The 22,989-nt window shown below is 37.3% G+C and overlaps 1 protein-coding gene across 2 annotated transcripts in view; it reads right to left on the reverse strand.

Moving 5' to 3' along the window:
- Positions 1 to 22,989, reverse strand: part of COL6A6 (collagen type VI alpha 6 chain) — an 83,281-nt gene that overhangs the window by 16,097 nt on the left and 44,195 nt on the right. The window contains exons 16-31 of one of the 2 annotated variants that reach the window (XM_086849881.1): positions 20,052 to 20,114; positions 19,230 to 19,292; positions 18,487 to 18,549; positions 16,773 to 16,835; positions 16,285 to 16,335; positions 14,672 to 14,707; positions 14,482 to 14,544; positions 14,139 to 14,201; positions 11,924 to 11,959; positions 11,018 to 11,054; positions 9,848 to 10,335; positions 7,856 to 7,946; positions 5,669 to 6,340; positions 4,744 to 4,837; positions 4,266 to 4,537; positions 2,503 to 2,586 (exon numbers count right to left, since the gene is read on the reverse strand). In XM_086849881.1, coding sequence (XP_086706007.1) covers positions 2,503 to 2,586; positions 4,266 to 4,537; positions 4,744 to 4,837; positions 5,669 to 6,340; positions 7,856 to 7,946; positions 9,848 to 10,335; positions 11,018 to 11,054; positions 11,924 to 11,959; positions 14,139 to 14,201; positions 14,482 to 14,544; positions 14,672 to 14,707; positions 16,285 to 16,335; positions 16,773 to 16,835; positions 18,487 to 18,549; positions 19,230 to 19,292; positions 20,052 to 20,114 — 2,239 coding nt within the window. Of the gene's footprint in view, positions 1 to 1,833; positions 2,587 to 4,265; positions 4,538 to 4,743; positions 4,838 to 5,668; positions 6,341 to 7,855; positions 7,947 to 9,847; positions 10,336 to 11,017; positions 11,055 to 11,923; positions 11,960 to 14,138; positions 14,202 to 14,481; positions 14,545 to 14,671; positions 14,708 to 16,284; positions 16,336 to 16,772; positions 16,836 to 18,486; positions 18,550 to 19,229; positions 19,293 to 20,051; positions 20,115 to 22,989 lie in introns of those variants that run through there. The other variant, XM_086849889.1, reaches the window with a different exon arrangement.

The raw sequence follows: 22,989 nt of genomic DNA on the forward strand, positions 1-22,989 counted from the left end.
TACATGACGTACCTGCACAACCAGATTCTCCACACAGGCAGCAATATTTTACCACAATGTGACAGCCCAGATGGACTTAGCCCTATGGTGCCAGTTATTCTACTTCCTTTGCTACAGCCAGGCACACAGGATACTTGCTAACGTCCAGAAATCAACTTCCCTATTCAACAGCACCTAAATCCAACTGGATGGCTTTGGCCTCTGCAAATTGACTCGATTCACCTTCTCCTTCAGTAGTTTCTGTGGCTTGTAGTCAGGGACTCCATACAGTGGCTTTCCATATCTGATGCCTTCCCATAGGATGGCAGGGCTCAGCAGTAAACAAGGCATATTGCTTCTCACATTCTGCTTATTTATTATATAGTGGGGTATTATCAGCATGTGCTCCCTCCTCTTCAGGTGACATTCCAAAGTTTTTGCCTTCTGGCCAGTCCCATGATCACATCCAAGATTCCTGGATGACTGGGGTTTCTTATCTGAACTCATCATGTCATCAGTGTGACCCACTTACTCCATGTAGCATTTGCAGCATGATGTGCCGAGGAAAGCTTCCCTTAGAACATCCAATCCAACACAGGTAATCAGGATGCCAGGAGAAGCACCTAGAAATCTGGATCTCCTGTGCAGGTCCCTTCACTATATTTTTTTTTACAGTAAAATTGTCTTTCAAAAGGATTTGGACTATTTTCTTCCCTTTCTCAAAAACTTTTTTTGCTGTATTGTCCTCTACAATGGTATCATCAGTGTAGGTGTTTTGGAGCTTCACTGTGTTCCAGTGAGTTTGGATCCATCCATGGCAGTAGGACTTTGTTCCCACCCTGGGGCAATTGATTTCAGGTGTACAATCATCCCTCCAAGTGGAAGCAAAGTGTGGCACTGGCACCAAAGGGACTGAGGAAAAAACATTAGCTGTATCAAGTGTGGTACAGCACTTGGCTGCCTTTGACTACAGTCCACATGGAAGTTCAGCATGTCTGGTCCAGTGGCACTGAGCAATGGCACCAGAATGACTTCATTCATAAAATTCCCTGCTAATTTATTCTACAAGTGGACAAGAACTTCTTCCCATAGAGTCAGTAGTATAACCAACTCTTCCATTCTGCTAGGAAGGGCTCACTGTTGTACATGAGATTACTCTGAATCAGAGCAAGGCCTATATTTTCAAAGGGAAATTTAAAATTTTATTTAAAGAAAGCTGGCACATATTGATTTATATCCAGTGGCATCCATCTTCATGTATGGAATATATGTCATTATTTCACTTTATTTCTTCAGTAAGAAACATTTTCTGCATAATTTTTATAGCTTTTCTTCCAGTTTAGTATTTTTTCTTTTTTTTTTCAAGGGAGCATATAGAAAGATACTGCTAGATCTATTCTTGTATCTTGTAAGTAAATCCAGAGAAAAATAAAATGCCAGGTAAGTACAGCCACCTCTGCAGAATGGCTTATGCTGACAAAGTTAAATGTACTGTGACTTCTACAGCCATAAAATGGGCAACAACAGAATTTGGGTAAGTCATCAGAGTATGAAATTTCAGCTAAACCCTACCCTTCTCTAGGGCTTTGCATTTGCTATCTTCATCAGATGTCCTCAGGATTTTTTTTTCACTCACCAGCAAACATGAAAATCTAATGTTCTAAAATAAAAGCACTGGTCTAATATCTGTTAACAAGGAAAGGGCACCAATGCATATTTACCGGTGGGAAGACACACCATGAGAATACACCTACACCTGTGTTGTGGTATAAAACACTAGCTTTCTACTTATTTTTTTTCCTAAATGCCAAACCATCATAACCTGTTTCAAGAACTAATAGCAGAAGTAAAATATTTGAGAATGATTGATTTTATTCACACACGTTTATTTTTAATAATTGGATTATTAAAAAAAACAAAAACAAACCAAGAATGATGCTATGGTAATACATCTTTTAAATCCTTTAAGTGAATTAAGTTCTAGGAATTCTGTCATTTGAGATCTAAATGCATTCTGGTATTTTCTATTAGCAGGATAAATGTAAGCAAACAAATCAAAACATTTTGATGTTAGTGTCTTGCATCTGATATTATTTTGTGTAAATCTCTGAGGCACTGCTTTGTTTTCTGCAGTATATTCAGAAAGTACACATTTTGGTGTTTATGGAAGAAAGTCAAGTTTCAATACTTTTATGCCTTTTAAACAATGCACTGTTGGCTAACAAGAGTTTCTCAATAAATGTTAGAACAATGGAGAAATAGCCTAATTTTTATTTGCACAATTACATTACCAGATAATAACTTTATAATCAAGCATTTCTTTCAACTGAAATATGGGAGCTGAGTGGGTATGTAAAGCTTCCTCTTTGAATGCCTTTTCCAAATCAACCTGATAGTCTAACTGAAGAGTAAAAGCAATTTAAGTGTCTCTGCATTAGGAGGACTCCATACACAAGAATCCACATTCTTCTTGTGTTTCAAATCTATTTTTATTGCCTCCACAGCCCCCATACCAGAACTGACCACACATTTTCTGCTCTTTGTCGTAGTACCACTTCAAAATGTAATTCTGACATTCTCCACTATCTTGAACAAGGTCACATGCATCTGGAAAAGGGAAATAAGAGACAGATTTAATGAAAGAAAAATCCACCCTTCTCAGCATCGTAAATTCAGGGGAAAATAACATTCGGTACCAACTGTCAGACAAAAGGAGTAGCCAGTGTTCAAGGTCTTACAGAGATTCACTAAGTATTCATCTATAACCTCACAGTGCCAGTGTGAAGACCCTCTTTTTATGATTGCTTTAGCCAGAAGGAATGTCTGAAACAACTAGATTTTCATTGCCATAAACAGGACTGCTGAAAGGTGTTTAGTTTTCTAACATAAAATTTTTATTAAAATGATTGTAAAATAACTATACCTAGTCCATAGGGACTTGGAAAATAAACTTTTTTATAATTCCCCTCTTCTTTATACCAACTTCTTATACTGGTATCCATCAATAAAATTTCATAAATTAGTGTAGATAGGTTGTTAAACTATCCATGGTAGTCTCTTAGCCAAATCCAAGAGCATTACAGATTTAAATTGCATAAATTAGCAAAGTAGGTGAGAGAAGCATACTTAGTAGCAATCTGGTATTCAGTAAGAACAGATCTAATCTTCTATCACCAATGTAAAGTCAGAGCTACTCAAAAGGAGACAGAAAGGCAGCTCTAGACTTTGGTGTCAGTACAGCATAAAAGAGGAAGAACTGAGATATAAAGAAATATAATGATACAACTTAAAGATATAAAACTACATGACCTAATTAACTGGAAAGCAAAAGTCTCAAGGAAGAGATGAGCACAAAGTACATCTCTCAAAAGGCAAATTCTGGTCCTGGGCTACATGTTTTTAGAAGTAAACTGCTGGGTCACTAATTACAACACAGGATTGGGGAAGGCAGTTCATACATCTCTCATGAGTGATTTAGGTAATTTCTCACTTAAGTGCAGTGACCATGACTACATCCTCAAATGAAATATTTTATTTTATTTTATTTGTAAAGTATAAACAGTAACATATCTTCCTGTTACTGATCCTCTCTATCCTGAATGAGGCTAGCAGACATTTTCAGAACCATTCTTGAGTGAAGAGGGATGAAAAACAAAGAGATAACAGCTGTAGAAATGAGCTACCATGACCAAAACTATGCAGACACGTTTTCATTTATTTTCACATGAATTCTCTCAAATTGTAATTTAAACAATAAAAACACTCGATAGTGTTAAAAGAATGACAAATGATCTCATATTCAGCTTCCCATACATATATCTAATGGCAAATCTGCGATGAAAAATGTATCACTAGGAAGCACAGTTAAAAACATGAAGAATATGTATTTTGATAACTCTGCTGATGGATCTTGTTCTTCCTACAGGAACAGACTGTAGTAAAGATATATTTAGTTCCTCCATGTTGAGCTAAATTAGCAGCAGGAGTAACTTACTAATTACAGTGCAACTTGGGAATTTTAAAATGATCAACTATTTTAGTAAGGGGGATTAGAACTTTATATAATATTATTACAAAAAGTTATAAATCAAAACTGAAGTTTTAATGACACCTGTAGTTCAGTCTAACTACTATATAGATTTGGACTGAATACTAGAATATGGTGACCAAAAGCTTTGGAAAAATGTAATTAGAAATCCTTCATCTTGTAAAAATATTTAGTTGAGTCCTTCACAGTTTAGCCTCTTTAATGAATTAAAAAAGATTTTCATATTCTAGAATCATACCATAATCATTACAGGCACCACTAGTTTCTACTGTTGTCTCTAAGTTTTTCTTGTTCTTCTCCTGAGCTTTTTCACACTCTTGAGGCTTTTTCCTTTTAGCATTTTCCTCTGTGAAATACTCATCCTCCTCATAATCATCTCTCATTTCTGGCATTGTAGATAGAGGTTCTTTGGTGTTCTCTTTCATACTCTTCTTGATTCTACTTTCATTTTTCCCCATGTCTTCTAAAACTTGATTGGAACCACTTTCAGACATTCCAGGAAAAGGTATCCTTCCAAGGAGAGGAGGGAAAAATATTTAAGCACCAATATGACCTTAGAAAATGCATCTGGTTCATTCCTTCTGAAATACATGAAAAAAAATTTTGACCCCAATCCCATTTCTGTCATAAATACTTCCAATGTAACAACTAACCCAAAGGGATAAATCCTACATTCTGAGTTATGCACTCAAAAAGTTAAGTAGGCAATTTCCAACCTTTCATTCATGGGTGCTTCCTGATGTATGTCTCCCTGATCCAAGTTTTCACATTCTTCTTGTAGCTCAGGTGAAGGATAACTGTTAATTTCTTCTGTGAGAAAGCACAGGTAGCAGGGGTGAGTTTTAAAGTCCTCAAAATGGCAGTATGGTTAATAAAACCCACTACCTAGCTGTTTTTGTGAACTGGAGTTTGCATCTTTCAATAAGTAACAAACTATACCCAGAGTGACTGACACTATGCCCAGAAAAATGAAAATTATTATAGAGATCAGATAGATGAGATTGATGCCTCAACCAATATTTTATTCTTTTGTCTTGCTCTTTAATAAATTAACCTATAGAAACTTTGACATCTCCAAGCATATGCTTCTAAGGAGGATTTTAACTAAGTGGCAATTTCCTTTGGATATTCTCTTGCTTCCATGTCAAAGCATCTAAGACCTGCTAATCTGCATTAATGTGTCTTGAAAAGTAAATTATGTCTCTGCTCTGTAGAGAGGTTAAGGTGAAATGTGCAAAATATTTATCTTGTACCTGTCCCAAAGCCTAAACAGGCATAAATACAGCTCAGTAGATCTGGACTTGCCAATGGTCTGAGGAGAAATGTGAGCCTTAATCAGGAATATGACAGTGTTCTCTTAGCTGAAGAATGGTCTGTCTTTGGTGTAAGTGGAGTACTAAAGCCACATATTAAATAAAAACTTAAGGGGAAAAGACTACTTAAGACTAGAATAGAATGTTGTTCTGTCATTACTGGCACTTTTATTACTGTCCAGCATCTGAGGTAAACTAATCATGAAAGATCAGCAGCAAAGTTATGACCAGGAACTGAATGATAGCACATATATACTGACTACTTTTTTCTACACAACATTTGCCTTTCTTTCCACAGCTGAGGCAAATGCCTCTGTGTGATACTTACGTTGTAGAAGATTTAGGAATGCCCGGCTAAACCTCTGAGCATACACCATCTCCGGTGTGGAAACCCTGCCCAGTGTCAGTGAGTGCTGGTCTGTGGGGGAGCTTGACAGCTCCATCAACTGACTGTCACTCACACCACTGCCAAGTGCAAGAGTGAACAAGGTGAATCCTTGGCACTTGGCTCCTAGTGAAATCTCTCTCAGCCTTTCTCTGTCCCACGTGCTTGTTTTGCTTCCGACTATTGTAAATATCACCCTGTGTTTTCTTTGTCTGGGGGCTTTAAAGAATACGTTTTCAACTGTCCACTGTAGAGCAGAAGCAATGGCTGATGGCCCTTCCAGCTGGTGAACAGACTCTTGGATGTGTTTCTTCATCAAATCTTTATTGCTGTATGTGACTAGGTCAAACTCCAAGGCCACAGGTGTCTGGTTTCTGTCAGGCAGGAAGCCCCTGGGAGCCTGCTGCACCAATGCCACTCTGATGCCTCCGTATGACTCATTTGGCTGTGAGGAAATGACAAACTGATCCAACATGTTGCTCACAAAGTCTTTGGCTCTCTGAAATTCTTCACTGCTAATGCTGCGAGAGCTCTCCATGATGTATGTTATATCCATATCCATCTGAACCAGGGGAGAAAAAGGCACCTCACAGTTGGTTCTTGGGTTGCATTTATCTAGAGAGGAAGAGCCAATAGGCAGTGAACTATTTAACAATACAATAAAAGCAATGATTTATAAAAATTTCACACAGTCCTGTAGATCTGTATTAGGCTTGTATGGCCAGGTTTTGGTAGTGGGGGGCACTACAGGGGTGGCTTCTGTAAAAAGCTGATGGAAGCTTCCTCCATGTCCAGCAGAACCAATACCAGCTAGCTCCAAGAAGTCTCAATGTGTGTGTGCCCCACCAACAACTGGATGGTAAGGTACATTGAATCCTAAGTTATATTATTTCTTTGCTAGCTGTAACATTAATAGGTACCTTCAACCTCATGCTGTATGAGTAATTTCTCTTTTTGTCCTTCTTCCTGTGTAGTATTAGTTTAAGTCTTACATCTGTTAACTAACAGACTTCTGTCTGTTAAGTAAATAATTCATTCTATAATAGACTGAGTCAGTCCTTATTAAAGAACTTGTGAATGAGAGTGGGTTTTGGGGTGCTGGCCACCTCAGTAAAGCTATTACAGAGGCCTGGGCAAAAGGCAAGGACTTTTCTAAACTCCTGCTTCCACTTGTAACAGGAGCTTGAAATCTTTTTGTTCGAGTAAGGAACAATAGATGAATCTTGCTGAAGAAGGTTTTGAGATACCACGGGAAATTATTCATGCATGAGAGCAGAAAAAAGTTCATAAAGTAAAATTTCATAGGTAAGAGTTCCCTGGAGAAATTGTCTTCTGTTGAAATCTAAACATTGTAAAGGACCCAGAATCAAAATCTATTTTTTCATCTCAGATCATTGTTCAACATTTTGACATATTATAATTTAGTAGCTTCTCCCCCTCTCACAGTGTAGAATTTACAGCAAATGAGCCTAGTTTCCAAAAATCATATTTCTATTTTAAGTGTGTTTCTGTTAAAAGGGAAATGCTAAACACAATAATTAATTTCACATGGCTGAGACAGAAATTAATTAAACAGCTTCTATGATTTTGAGATTCTAATTCTTACCATCCACTGAAGAGGAAGTTAAAATTGTAACTCCTCAGCAGTGGTATTCTGTAACCACAAAATGATCTGTCACAGAGGGCAAGAAGGCCCAGTTGCAGAACGGTTCAACTGGCTGGAATGTCAGAGACAGAAAAATAAGTAAAGTTTCCACTGCAAACTTCCACTCTTTCTCTTGGAAATTATAAGAAACATCCACAACACTTTCTTGAAGCCATCCTGGAATGGGAACACTCAGACATCCCTATGGGCCGCAGAGTTGGGCCAAGTTTCTCCACACAACCATCCATACAGTTCTTAACACATTTCTGCAAATTCCTTGTAGAACAATTTATGGCAGAAGGATTCTGACCAGTGCATTGTTCACTAATATTTTTCTTTTATATTTAAGCACAGACGTGTTTAAGGTGTATCATAAAAATTAAAATTCCCCAGGACCACATTGCAAAAAAAAAAAAAGCTATAGAATTTGTTATTGAAATGGTAAATAGACCAATACAATAGATGCAATTCATAAAATGTCTTACCAAAGCAAAGAGTACAATATGTGATGCCCTCCAAATTTTCATCCTGTTGACTTTCCCAGACAAATAATTGAAATCTTCTTGTGTCATCAATCTGTGTTTTAAAGCAGACACAAAAGGAAAATTAAGAAGACATTAAGGAAAAATATATGAAGACTTTCTATTTTTTCTTTTTTTTTTTTTCTGCCAGGGAAGGATTATCACTTTTTTCTTTTATTAATGGGGTGCTGTTTTTCTAAACAGAAAATGGCCGGATATCTCAGCTGTTTCTGGGACAAAGATTTCTTGGGAGAGAAAATTTTAGCATTAGAAAGTTTTAGCTTGAGAGAAACCTATGTGTTTCCTGAGATCATCTGAAGAAAGACAATTTTTCACAGAGGAAGATTTGACCACAGAAATGCTCAAGGAACTCTGAAGATGCTCCAATATTCTACAATTTCATTAACCACCACCCAACCCCTTCCAGATGTGATCCAATGGAAAAGCATTTCCTTGTGGACTAAGATAAATAAAAGTGCCTCTAAAATATCACAGCATTACAGGAAATTAACATATATGAATAAGCTATAAGGGTAAGCAAAGAAATAATTACTTCTTTGCATTAAACTTTGGCTTTGTGTGTTATACACCACACAATAAATTTCTGATTAACATCTGTAAAGAATGTTACAGATAGAACTCTTCAAAGGAATTAGAATTGTCAATGACTGTGTGTGGTCTCTAATCTGAAGCTCCTAAACCAAAGTAAAGCCAGCAAGTATCTGGGGCTACAGACTGGTAGGATCATAAAGATTACACCATCTCTCAATGGCAAGGGTAGAAGTCCATCTGAAAGGAAAAGGGAAGTTGTGCTTACTTGGGGGTGGTGGTGACATTCATTGCCTTGCCATCATTGTAAATTTAAAGGAATGCTGGGCCGTGAATTTTTTGCCTTATCCCCTGCTAAGCAGATCTTTAAAATTTTTCTGCTCTGAAAACTGATTTATGTAAAGTCACCAGATGTCATCACATGCATTCAGAGTTTTAATCTCATTATACTAAGTAAAGAAAATACTGATTCTTGCTACTGTTCATCCTATAGAACCCCCCAGGCAATAAACCATAAGTTTCCTTGTCATATATCAGCAGAATTTTTTTATTCTGCTAAATTTTCATTCAGACAGAAAAATACACAAATCAACTAATAAATCTGAGGCTGCATAAGAATAAATGTAGTATAAATAATAAAAGACTGACTTAGATGTTGCTAGATCAGAACTCAGACTCCAAGTTTTGCAATTTTTATCATGTACAAGTGAGCATATTTCCTTTTAGAAGGAAGGTTTTGAGGAAACAGCAGCTGAAAAGAATTTTCTTTTGAAATGTTGAAACTGAGCACAGATGATATTAAATTGAAAAGACAGAGAACATGCAATCTATATTATGAAACCTTAAATAAATATAGAATTGCTTTCCTTTTGTACCTTGTAAAATGCACAGTTTATTTTTGTTTACTATCTTTTAGATGAAGTAACATTTTAAAACAAAATTTCATATTTTTTTCCTGTACAAATGGCAATAAAGATGCCAAAAGTGGTTTTGCTAATTTAATTTTCTTTTGAAAAAACTAGTGTGCTTGAAGCGTTCTGCTAATTTTTCTAGAAACTAGAACCAGAGTTTGTTAGTTTGTTAGTTAAATAATGTCACATATCACAACTTCAGAATTACAATAGCATAGGTAAATAAGTGAAATTAACACATTATGGAAATTCTCTGCTTTTCCCTAAAAGCACAAGTGATTAATTATTCATGTTCAGAAAAAGGTCAGATGGTGATTACTATGGTCAAGTGAATCACTGTTTCTTTGTTAAAATAGTAACCTTTAGTGTACCCCTTTCTAGTAAGGGATTGGACAATTCCTGTGGAATTTAGGCTTGAGAGCTGGATTCACTCAAATCCTAGCAGATGCTCAGCAAGTGGGTGATTGACTCAGTTTTCGATAGGCTGTCTACTTACAGAGAAGGCACGTCTGACATTTGGCACTTCACTGAAGGCAATAACCACTGGAGTGATATCCAAGGCACTCAACTCAAGCACAGCAGTACTGATGGCAACATCATCCTGTGATGGACCATTGGCAAAAAACAGGGCAACTTTTCTTGTGAGGATGCCCTGACGAACACGTTTGAAGACATTTCTTGCAACAAATCTCATGGCTGCCCCAATATTTCGTTTTCCACTGGATCTCTCTAGCGGGATTCTCTGGACTGCTTGTAGCAGCAAGTTGTTTTTTTGAAATTCAGAGAATCGAATGAGGTAGTGCATGTTGGTATTGAAAGAAATAACTGAGACACGAGCTCCTGTTGGGCAATTGCTTTCACTGATCTTAATGGTCTTCAGCAATAACATAACAATGTTCCTCATTCTTTCAAATGCAGCTGGTGTAACATCGTCAGACATATCCAAGGCAAAAACCACTTCAGTTGGATAAGCTGGGCATGTTTCTGTATATCAAAGCAGAAAAGTTGTGTGAGAACCTCTACACAACTCAAACATTGTTAGTTTTATCAAGTCTATCAAAGAATGGATGTGCAGAGATCAGATAGGCTTACCTGATGAGCATGCTGGAAGGAAGAGAGGAAGAGCAATTAAATTATTTTAAACTCACATGCAATAAAATAGTGACATATTCACTAGCTTTCAATGAAGAGCCTGGCTCAAAGTTCAAACAACTGACAGTCTGTCAGTGCAAGGCCACATTCCTCTTTTACAATCAAATACTCAAAACAGTGCAATTTTACTGCGTAAGAATTTTTGAATTTGTCCTGGGTTCTGCTGAGCACATAACTGAGAATGAACACACCTAATATGGGGGATAGCTGATACACAAAACTGTCTTTTCTCAGAGAGCTTCCCAAAGGCTGTTGGCACAATGCCAAAGTTTCATTTAATCTTTAATGAGGAAGAGATATTTGTTATGATTTTTGTAATAAACAGATAGGAAAAATGAGCAAACAGCATAAGTCTGCTTCATACACCTGCTGAAACCCCCTCACAATTAACAACTACCAGCCAAAATGAACCCAGATACAAACTACCAGTTTATAGATTTTCCTAGGAAGGCTATTCCATTTAGGAGGAGTGACTAGGTGAAATCAGAGGTAAAAGAAGATGTTCCCCACTTACGGCAGTTTTTTCGGGTGAAATTCACAAGTTCACAAGGCTGCAGGTTCAAAACAAAAAAAAAGGAATAAATGGAAAATCCCAGACCACCCCAAACTGAGAATCTTATTGTTAGTTTGAGCTGAAGGTTGTATCCCAGCTCCTAAAATAACTTTCATTACAGTAAATCCAGAATCACATGGTCCAGTTCCTTTTTATAACAGATAATACAGGGACTCTGTTCCCTTGCTGCAGAAACTAGGCACATTTTTTAGACATGCTCTGTTGCCACTTAATGATGTTCTGAAGTATTAAGAAATCATTCCATTCTTTATGAATGAGTGCCATCCATTCTTTATTTTGTGAAATAAACTGATCTAAGATGTCACCAGTCAATGGGCATTCCAATAGTGACTCAGATAGGAAGTGAGAAGTCCATGAAGGTGAGGATGCCCTCTGGACATAGAACACACCTGCAATAGTACTGCCTGCAGGTAGTCATCCTTGCAAAAATTAACAAAACCTTTACTCAGAAGTATTCATTTTCCGTGTGATTAGGATTATTAAGAAATCCTTCCATTCCCAGTGAAAATAACTGTTGCTGAAGAAATGCCTTCCTTTACAGGAGGGGAAAAAGTAACCCTGGCCATGAGCTGGTGTGTAAACTGATAGGAGCAAAGAAACAGATAAACGAATATTAATTGTCCAACAGTTTGTAAAAGTTTGGACATGGTGTTAATCCACATGCACAAATGTTTCTCATTCCTTAGTTGCTTGCAGAACAGAAGAACCCACTGCACACTCTGACAAGCACACAGAAAAGATACTACTTTATAACAGCTAATTGTGCTCACTGCTGTCAGTGATTATCAATGGATATTAAACCAGATAATTCTATACAGTATAGTTAGCTGTAAGGTGACTACTTACTTCCATTAAAATGGTGCCCACTGGTCCCTTGGCACCCTGTAACAAATTAAACACAGGTCCAAAAAATCAGACCCTGATAATGTATTTCCATGTATTACTCTGTAGCCCAAAGAAAATGCAAGCAACCAGTGTTTACCAGCAGTAATTTATGAATTTGTGAGGAGACAGCAGTTCCCAGCATAGATATCTCTGGACCTGCTCAGAGTTGCAGGCTACTCATCAGATTTATTTCTCTGTCCATTTTCCTTAATGGTTTTTAAATGTTCAATACTTGTTGCCCTTGAGAAGTATAATTCAGAATTGGGTTCCTTTATAAACAGCAGTTTCTGTCCTATGGTTCTGCTGTTTATTTGCACTTCACACACTTTCCAACATCTGGCGTGTGACAAGCTTTCCCTCTCCTCTTGCACAGTACAATCCCCACAGTTCTACCTTGAAAGATCCTGCAGACCACACACATATCATTACACCTTTGCCTACTCTGCAACTTTTTCCTTGGGAGCTGTGGAAAAAACAACACTCCAAGCATCTTTTTTTTTCCAAATAAAACTATTGCTTAATCTTTTTAACAGGAATGAAATACAGCAAGGATAACTAATTTTCAAGGGAGCTTGAGTATCCATCATGTGTGCATTTCAGATGCATAAGAAGACTACTGAAAATTTTCCCCTACTCCCAGGGAGCTACAGTGAGATACACCAGAAAAACTTGAACATCCCACTTATTTTCCTCACACTCTCTCTACCATAACACTACAGATTACCAAAATTATATACTTCCTTATGTTCTCCAAATTACAGCCTGTCTCCATATTTGTTCTTTCCCATTTCAGTTAACCTTACATTCCTCCATCTGCCTGAGCTACCTTCCTCACCTCCTCTGCTGTCTTGCTACTAGCACCATCACTGCCATTCCATGCTTGCTTTCTTCTTATGTTTCCTAGCAGGTCCATGTTCTTCTTTGGTACTGTTCAGCAAGTTAATTTTGAATTGTCTGGGTCCTAAAGAATGCTACCTACAGCAGCTGAGCAGTGGTGACTGAGCTGTGCAGACTTGACACATGGATAATCAAATCACCAAGGATGGGTAAAACAAGCCTGTTTTGGCTGGCCCTGCCTACTACCCCTCCTGCATTCTATCTCTTCCACTTCTTACAGGGTTCCCACTTTTTCACTTCACTGATGCACTTCTACAGCAATAATCCCTCCAAGCCCATACAACTCAAGCTCTACTTTCACTTGAAGAGGAGATCTTGAACTTGAAATACCTCTGAAGACTTCTTGGACCATGGACTGGCAAGGCCTACAGCTGTGGCTCATCAACTCAAAAGAGCACTCTATAAATTTTGTGAGTGGCCAAGCAGCAGAGAGGGAAATGTACTGCAGCTGGTACTCTTACCATTCTTTTGCCCAGCATAATAGAAGAAATTAGGATGGGTACATTCATTAACCAATACAATGTAATGAGAAGGGAAAAAATGCTTCCTAAGTTGCACACATCCTGTGGGCTGTGTTATGTAGGTAAAGACAACGTTACCAATAATGTTCCACATTTAAACTGAAAGAGTAAACTTAAGAAAGTTTAACAAGAAAATTTATGACAGTAGGGATTGTTTCTGGTCACTAGGGAGCTAATTTTCAGAATTACCACAGGATAAAGATAGACACACACGGGGATTCTCCTAACTACCTAAAGGGTTAGTCCTAAATCCTATTGAAATCCACAATTCTTTAAGAAAACATTTTGTTGTATAAAATGCAGAACACTGGAAATGTACATCAAGACATCTACTTGTATTATGGATTAACGGGTTGTAGTCAATTTAAGCTTTAAGTAAGTGCCTGTCACTGCAAGTTTGATTTTAAATGGCTTTTCTTCTTAAATTAAAAAAAATGCATTGGCTTTCAGCTGATCTATTCAGTTCTATATTTCAGTATTCTCTGTTCTTTTCATTAGATATGCATGCAGCCTAAAGACCATACCAAATACTGCGGAAGAAATTCTGACTGGCATTGTATTGTTGTCCCATTTCCAGTAGCAGGTGCTCCTGCCCATACACATCTACAGGGAAGACGTAACTGTGCAGCTGCCAGGCTGATGAAGCATAGTTTATGATGCAAAACACTTTTAGATATTCCATCAATTTAATAGTAATTTGAAGAACAATTTAGGGTGATTTTTTAAAAATAAAGATTTTATTTAAAAAAGAAAATTACCATAGGTCCTGATGGTCCTTGGTCACCTGGATCTCCCAGGGAACCTGGTGCTCCAGTATTACCCTAAAAATAGAAATACAAGTTTTATTCTTTAGAGTTGCATGCACTGGTACCAAATTTCATCAGGGAAAAAAACTGTGATGATACTTTGAGTTGGATCTGCATTTCAGCAACTAACACTTCTGAAGATTTAGACCTGCACTTTCTCAAGACTTATTTCCCAAATTATGGCTATAAAAGATCAGAGTGGCAACCAGTTTGAAAACTTTTGATAAGAAACACTTTGGGTGTAAGGGTTTTACTTTTAGAATTCTCACAGAGTTAGCAGATTTATCATTCTTACTCTTCTACCCCTGATTCCTTTGGGTCCTTCCCCTCCTGGAATGCCCTGATCTCCTTCTTCTCCCTGAAAATAAATGAAATCCAGAATTTATTGGAAAGAAGAAGACAGATAGAAACACAGGTAACCTCTTCCAAATAAGAATAACATAAAACAAGACAAAAAGAAAGTGATCATGCCCATTTAGTCGTACCTCTGGACCAGGATGTCCTATGAATCCAGATTCTCCCTATGAAAAGAAAGGACAAAGACTTCATAAGAATCTAGAACTTTGTGATCTGCTTAGTGATGGATGTCTTAAAACAAAAAACAGTTTCAAATTTTTTCGCAGCTTTACAACTCATTCGAGCAATTAGCAATTACTGGCTCGTAGCAGCTAGTAGTGGCTGCTACTCTTGTCCCAAATGACACCACTTTAGATTAATACCTTGCTCATCTAAAGGAAGAGCATTTTAAGAATTTCCATCAGTTTCTAAATTTTCAAGAATATTCCATTTCTCAAGTAAGTGTTTTATCAAAACTTATTCATGCCTCCTAATAACAGACAGAGGAATTCCCATGTAGCATGTGAATTCAGATTCAGAACTCAGTGTTTGAATGTAGTTACAAAATTTCACACCACCCAGACTAAACAATAATACCATGTATTTTCTTGGCTTACTAGAGGTCAATTCATCAACTGTTTTCAGTTACTTCCATTTTTAGTGTGTTCTTTGTTTACCCACTGGAAATATGGAAACTCTCACAAAAACCAACCAGAAATGTTCTTTCCTAAATATTGGAATTCGCTCTTATATATGTCCTTGTCCTCTTGCATATAACCTATAGGTTTCATGTGTAACCTATGAAAACCTGCAGTTGAAGAAAATTGTTAGAGCTAAGAAGTTAAGAAAAGAGATTGGGAAATAAGAAGTATCAAGAGCCATTTTACAAAAAAGCTATTTAAGAAAAAGGAGTTCATCTATTGGAGTGGCTCCTAGAAAGCCTTTCATAGCTTTTCTGCAGCTTTCTGCAGCACTCTGCTTCTCCTACAGAAAGGGAGAGTGAAACAGATGGGCTTATCAGTGAGATTCACTGGACCCTTTCTGTTTCACAAGCAACAAGAAAGGACTAGTGTGGCAATACTGCGCAAACTCTTTGAAAGGAGAACTGAAGATGTTTTCAACATTCTGACCACTTTACTCATGGGCTGATTCACTGGTGCCATGATTTTGACCTCATACTTTCTGTATACTTTTTATTTAAGCTGAATTTTTGCACAATTTTAGAGAAGAAGGCATTTCTTTACTGTTTTTTTTCAGCATTGTGAAGGGAATGATAAGAACTTCTTAGCAATCCAGAGGTTAATCCTCAGATCTTGCTGCTGACTGTAGGAGTACAAGAAAAAAATATTTCACATGAGAACAGTGAGGATGTTTGGAGAGTATTACCCCCCACGTTAGTAGCTAGGGAATCTCTCCTCTGAAACAAGAAAAATTAAAAGAGCCCATGGTGGCTAGCCCACCAGTACCTGCCAATAACAATGTTCAGTCAGGTGGGCTGAAGTGGGAAGAAAGCGTTGTGTACTACAAGAACAATACACCACATGTACATACATGCATCAGGGAAAGAGTAAGACTGAGTGGTCCTCAAAAGAGAATCCTATAGAAGGATGTCTCACAAGGATTGTGGTAGGCCTGAGGCTCCCACTGAACCTTAGAAATGCACTTTGTATGTCTTACATTTCTTTTTAATCTAATATGGATAGTCATGATTGATAACACAGTAGAATGGAGTCTGAGAGTCTCTCTGACATGAAGCACATACCTTTGCTCCTTTGCTTCCTTCAGGACCATAGGCGTCTCTGCCATCCATGCCCTGTGTAGGTTAAATATACTGTGAGTTAGCTTTTAATAGAGGATATGGGTTATATCAATTTCATTTTGGAATCAAGATGTCCCATTACAATGAGGTGCCCAAGCTATTGAGACTGATGAAGCTGGACAAGTTATCAAAACACAATCTAAAACCACTAGCAAACTATGGCAAATACTGTAGAGGGAAAACAAGGATAGAGGTCACAGTTCCTTTCTACTGTGTGCCCTACCTTTATCATACTTTCTCTCTTCTAGAGAATTTGAGGGGAAAGATATTCCCTCTAGCCCACAAAAAATCAGGTGTCCATAAGGAAACTGAGAACCAACGGTGAAATAATTTTAATTGTATGAAATAGAGAAAATATAAGGGAATGAGCATTACTGAGTCAGATGGATAGGTATTAAAATACAGGGGTCCTGAATTAGGATAGGACTCACAGGAATGCCTCTCTGTCCAGGTGGTCCAGCTAAGCCCTTCTCTCCAGGGTCACCAGGTTCACCCTGTTACAATTGAAACACAAAAGCCTTAAGTTTGCTCATTCAGGAGAATTCTTCTTTCTGAAATGCAAACCTGCCTGTTAAACTGAAGTATGCCTATACATTTTAAGACTACTTAAATTAAAGTCTTAGATTAAAGTCTTACATACATTAAGACTACTTAATGCTGGGCAAAAGCATTCCATTACATACCGTGCTTCATGGACTGTTCCTGGTGGTAGAACTGGAAAGGACTTGGCAAATCAGAATATGCTGAGCATTCATGCAGTTGAACCCCAAAGGCTTTGTTCAATAAAACTCACATTGTAATAAAGAATTACAAGTGAAAAAAAAAAAAAGTGGGCTTTGCTAAAAATTGTATTAGTGGTAGAAAGACATATTCTGGAATTTTACCAGCCAGAAGCACCTGTTAACAAATGATATTTCTCAGGCAGGCTGTCTGTGCTGTGCTCTTAGCCCTCTTGCAAGGTTTTTTTCCTCAGTTCCATTTTTGTTTTCACTATCTAACTATACATTCCTCTAACAAAGACCCTAATATTAAACAGCACAAAACCAGACTGACAATATGGAATGTATTATGGAAATTCCTATAAATCTTCCCATTTTTTGTCACTGTTTTAGACAGTGATTCTTTTCACGGCAGCACTTTGACCTTGTGATACCTCTCTGTCACTAAAGTTTACAACCTTTCAAAGGGTTAGCTTTGAAAGGCTTAGCTGGCTGGTATTATTTGTGATTTTTAGATTCAAAGATGCAACAGCATTTAAACTCAGTTATTTTTATTAAATAAAATCTCACATACCAATACACATAAATAAAAGTCAAGTAAGGATAACATTTATTATAAGTAAGTGAACTCTAATGTGAACAACCTGTTAGTATAAGCCTTTCTGTTTGACTTCATGTTTATTCAGTTCTTCTCAACATGTACATTCCTCCAAAATAGACATCATAGCAGTCAAGGTTCCTTGGATTGGTTTGGAATCTTTAGAAAAACAAGGTTAAAATAAGCAGCTATGCTTCTTTGAACTAAGGAGGTCAGATTGGACAATAGGAAAAAATTCTTCACCTAAGGGTGAAGTCACTGATCAAGTGCTGGTCACTGGAACAGGCTCCTCAGAAAAGAGGTCACAGCACAAAACCTGTCAGACTTCAAGCAGCATCTGAATGATGCTCTTCATGGTTTAAAGTAGTCCTGCAAGAAGCAGGGAATTGGACTTGATGATCCTCGTGGATCCCTTCCAAGATGAGATATTCTGTGATTCACTGGTGACTAGTTTCAATGGGCTGGACAGACTCTAGGAATCTTAAAATAAACTCAAGGGTCAGCACTGCCGTATTTCTGCTCTGTTTTGTGAGAAGCCACGTCCCATTCAGAACCATTACCACAAGAGCAATTACAACAACAGTCATAGCAACTCTAAGCACTTCTTAGTATCGTTCTGATATGTGTAAGATTACCTCTTAAGGTAATCACTTCTAAGACATCACTTGTCTTGCCATGCAAGCTAAAAATATCTTAAAAACCTAACATTCTACATATGTTTCACAGCACAGAACTAACTCTGTTAGTCTAGAGTCAATGCTTCTTTGGTCAGTCTTAAATGAATGACACTGTTAGATTGCTGCAATTAGATACTCTGAAAATCTTTACCTTTGCTCCTCTTGCACCTAACTTTCCAACAGAGCCAGGTGAACCAGGTGTCCCCAGACTACCCTGCAATATGAAGTATCAATTAAAAGGTGCACCATGAAAAAATCAAGGGCTCACTGCACTCAAAGATACACTGCCATTTGAAATTACTACAGAATTGGTAAAAATATCAGGTTTTTGAGGACCACGAGTTAGAGTTACCGGTCAAACTATCATTCTACTTATCTCCTGTCATCTGTACAACTGCCATAAAATTCTCAAAATGTTATCAAGTATGACATAAATGTTATTTTCTATCTACATAGATACCTAGTGAATACATGCATATGTGCACAAAAATATTAGTGTACATATATAATTGGTTATGTAAGCATGAGCATCGTTACTTGAAAGAGATGACCAAGGCTGACAGCATAGGACATTCCAGTCCTGAGTTACAATGGTGTCATTTCAGAACAAGAATCCCCAAAATCAAGAGCATCACAAAAGTGAGAAGTTCAGCAGACAGGTCTCAGTAATTACAACCTCATCACACCCTAGCACTTGCTATTCATGCACCTAGATTTATTTTCAAGGCTATTATTTCATCATACAAGACTACAAATCAGTTTTCTAAATATTACACCAAAAAGCCTTAAATTTCTAGTTTTTAAGCTTTTTTTTTAATTAATATAAGAGCAACATCAACACTGAGAATTAAAAGCTTTCATGGGTTCAGCTGGAATATATTATTTAAAGCTAACCAGAGGTCCTGGCATGCCTTGTGGTCCTGGAGGTCCTTTGATCCCTTGTGGTCCCCTTGGCCCCTGATTTAAAGAAACCATTGAAACAAAAAGTCAATTCAATGTTGACAGCTTTTCAATGACAATCACATTGCTGCAATGACCAGAAACCCAGTTCCTGTTTCACAAGCCTTATTTTACAGGTAAAACTTCTGGCTGCTTTGTTATAAGGATTTCCCTGTGTGAAGCACCTGAGATGGTCACTGCCTGCCAGCCTGATTCAGAGACCCACTGAGGTGTCTAAGATAACAAGGGAGCCATAAGCAGCCTACTATAAACTAGGCACACTGTCTCCATCCTAAAATGCAAAGTTAAAAGCATCTTTAGAGTATCTAAGAGCATCTTTAAACTAGAAGCTACTGTAAGATGTCTACCATGATAATTCTCTTCAAAATTACTCCACCTAGATATTTTTTTCAACACAGAGCTTTTCCCATTGCTTTTATCTATGCAATAGATTTTATGTATTTATTGATAACAATTTCTAATGAATTAATTTTGAAGATTTCTGCTTGATAATATCATGTAAGTTGGAGGTGTGTTGACTAAATTACTTACTTTTGCTACTCATGTTCCTCTTTTAATTTCACTAGAAGTTGCACCCATATAACTTGTCACATTTAATTCCTCAGGGTTACAGAAAAAAATTTCCAAGGAGTCTTACTCATAATAATCACTACTTTAAATTAACAAAGCTTTCCAAAATACAAACAAAACATCAAGGCTGACAATTCCTTTTCAAGATAACTAACATACAATCAACTCAGAAGTTCTGTTAGTTACCTGTGGGCCTGGAAGACCAGTTTCTCCTGTGTAACCTGTTTCTCCCAGATGTCCTTTCTCACCCTGCCAAAACAAAACCCAAGAAAACAACAATGAACACAAACAAATTAGTATTTCTCATTTGTACATCAAAAGATAATAATTTTATATCTGTACAGAGTATCAGTTGATAGAATGCTTTTCAATGCACTCAGTTTTCAAACAGCTTCAAATTCCTGTTGAAGAAAACTCAAAAGCAGAAGAATAGCTTTTCTTTGGTTTTCTAGGGGGTGTGATGAATATAAAAGCTGCAGCAGAAGAGGTCAGTTTTATTTTGCTGAATACTTCTTACTCCATGTCTCAGCCATATTTGTGCTTTACCCTTGTTCTCTGTGGAGACCAGAAGTCATAAAGTCAGGTCACAAGGGCAGATCCTCTTTCCCCTTTTCCATGGGTAATGGCTCTGAGGGGGAATAATGACTTCACAATGGCACTAGAATTAGACTCCTTTTTACTCCCCATCTTTCACTCTGGTTATTCAGTGAAGCAAATCAAATCTGCCTTGATGATGGAAAAAAAAAAAAAGAATTCCAGCTCCCATTTCCATAAAGCTGCTATCTGAGGATGAGTCAGTTTAGTTGATGTCCACAAGAAATACTCACTGCCTTCTGGATTGAGTAAAATGGTGACAATTAGCATCAAGGTATTACAGGCCTTGCAGACCCCCTTTCACTGGAGAAATAATAAATATATGTCTGAAGATTCTTGGGAAACAGATGGTTCTGGAAAGAATCTTCTGAGGAAAAATGAATTTCAAAGGTTGAACTTTCATTCTGCACCATATGAGTTAAACAAAAGATAACAGAAAAAGAAAAAAAAAAAAAGCCAAAAGCAAAAAACAGTGTTAATTTATAGCCAGAGAAAGAACACTGTAAAATGGTACATCAGTAAGTATATGATATTGCCAGATGTAAAAAAAATTAAATAGAAATAGATTTCCACAAAAATAATTTTGGCTATAATAAAAATGGATATATTTCTTAGGCACACCCTATTAAAATCTAAAACAAATTTAAAGTTTTCAGCTACTTACATTTACTTTGAATCAAAATCCAGAAAATTGGCTGTCCTTTTTTCTCTCCTGCCTTTTCCTCTCTCTCTTGCCTTCCTTTAAGTTAGTCTCCTTTCCCTCTTCACTATTTTGCTTTATTTCCAGCACATAGATTGCAGTGTTGTTCTTGTCTGTGACAAACACCTCTCTGATACCACACCTTCTATTCCTTCTGCCTGCTGACTACTTCTGACTGTTAAGAATGGCTAACTGTGCTTCTTTATGTTGTTTTAACTATTTGAAAAAATTAGTCTCCTTTTATCACAGAAAGGCACAGACAATTGGAACTACAAGTCTTGGGAGGAGTCCTTTTTAGGATATGGTGAACAGCAGTGTGTTCATGGGAAGTTAATGACTTTGTTGATAAGGGTGTTATTTCAGTGCCTTTTATTAACAGCTAAACCTGAAACAAGTCCTTTTGTGTTAGGTGGATGAAGTCTGGCTCACTGTCTCTAATTTGATTATTTGTCTCTGAGTACATTACTAACAATATCCCTCTTATCTACCTGAAAGAGGGATTCTTCTTTATCCCTTTTCAGCACAAAGCCTTCCTCCTCCAGAGGGATTTGTCATATCCTATTCATCACATCCTATTTCCTTGCAAAGCAGGATACTGTGGTCCACAGAAGGACCCTTGAAGGAAGACCCCACAAACATCAGGGCTAAATAGATCTGCTTCCTGGCTCAGGGACATCAGGAGAGCTTCACAGTAAAGCTCTCATAAATTCTACTGATAGAGTTATGCACTGTGGCAGCTTTGTAACACCCTGCCACACAAGAGATCTCAGTGGAAGGACACAACACCCACAATCTCACCCAATGATGGATGCCACTGTTGTATTGCAGGGTTTTCTATTCCATCTTGTTTCACCAGGGGATGTGGAAGACAGAAGTTCAGTTACAATTCTCTTTGCCTTTCACTTTTTACACCTTTTCAGGGAAGGATATCTACATTACCTGTGTTTGATCACTGATTGGTACCTACCTTTCAATGCTCATTGACCCAGACAAATTTTTTTATATGCTTCTAGAAGTCAAAGCTGATCATCAAGTACTTGAATGAAAACAGTTTGAAAGTTCTCTGTTGCTGTGAGTTTCAGTCATTTCTCTTGTTCCCTGCCATTTTACAAAAGGGTGGCCTCATCACTGGCTGAGGCGTGTCTCCATGGACAAAAGAGGGCTGTCTCAACTAAGGTTCAATTAGTTGAAAAGGTTCAACTGACTTTGTACTCTGTGAATTTACTAAACAAGTTGAACATTCTTATTTTCTAACCACATAAGAGTTCTTGTGCTTGTTAGTACAATCAAGATACAGTACAGATCCATTTCCACTGACTTCAGTTTTGGTCCTGTTACCACCACTAAGCCCATAGCTTACTTGGATTATTTCTTAGTGTTGGCACCTGACAGAATAATGCAAACATTCATGAGATACCAGCTGCAATCCAACAGGAAAAAGGAAAAAAAAAGCACAAAGTTTCATAATTATCTAAGAAATTAATTTCCAATCAAGAGATTATCACGCAAGAATTGGATTAATTAAGTTGCAAACTTGATGAATATTCTTCAATATTTTAATCTAAAATATCTTCATAAACCTAATAAAGAATTTCTGAGATAGAAATAGGAAACAGTTGCAAAATGCTCATATTCTTTCAAGTTATGCTGATCCTGGCAATAGCCAAAGCATGGTGCTTTCTCCCTGCTTGCAAATAGTATCAAAACCTTCCAGTATATTCCTATTTGCAATGCCTCAGTGAAAATTTTGTATTCTCAAAGTGAAATCCAAATTGGGGCTTTCAGAAACCAGGTGGGAACAGGGATTTTGGCACACAGTATACATGTGTA

The sequence above is a fragment of the Cyanistes caeruleus genome, chromosome 1 (assembly GCF_971803275.1).
Source record: "Cyanistes caeruleus chromosome 1, bCyaCae1.hap1.1, whole genome shotgun sequence".
NCBI classification, from domain to species: domain Eukaryota; kingdom Metazoa; phylum Chordata; class Aves; order Passeriformes; family Paridae; genus Cyanistes; species Cyanistes caeruleus.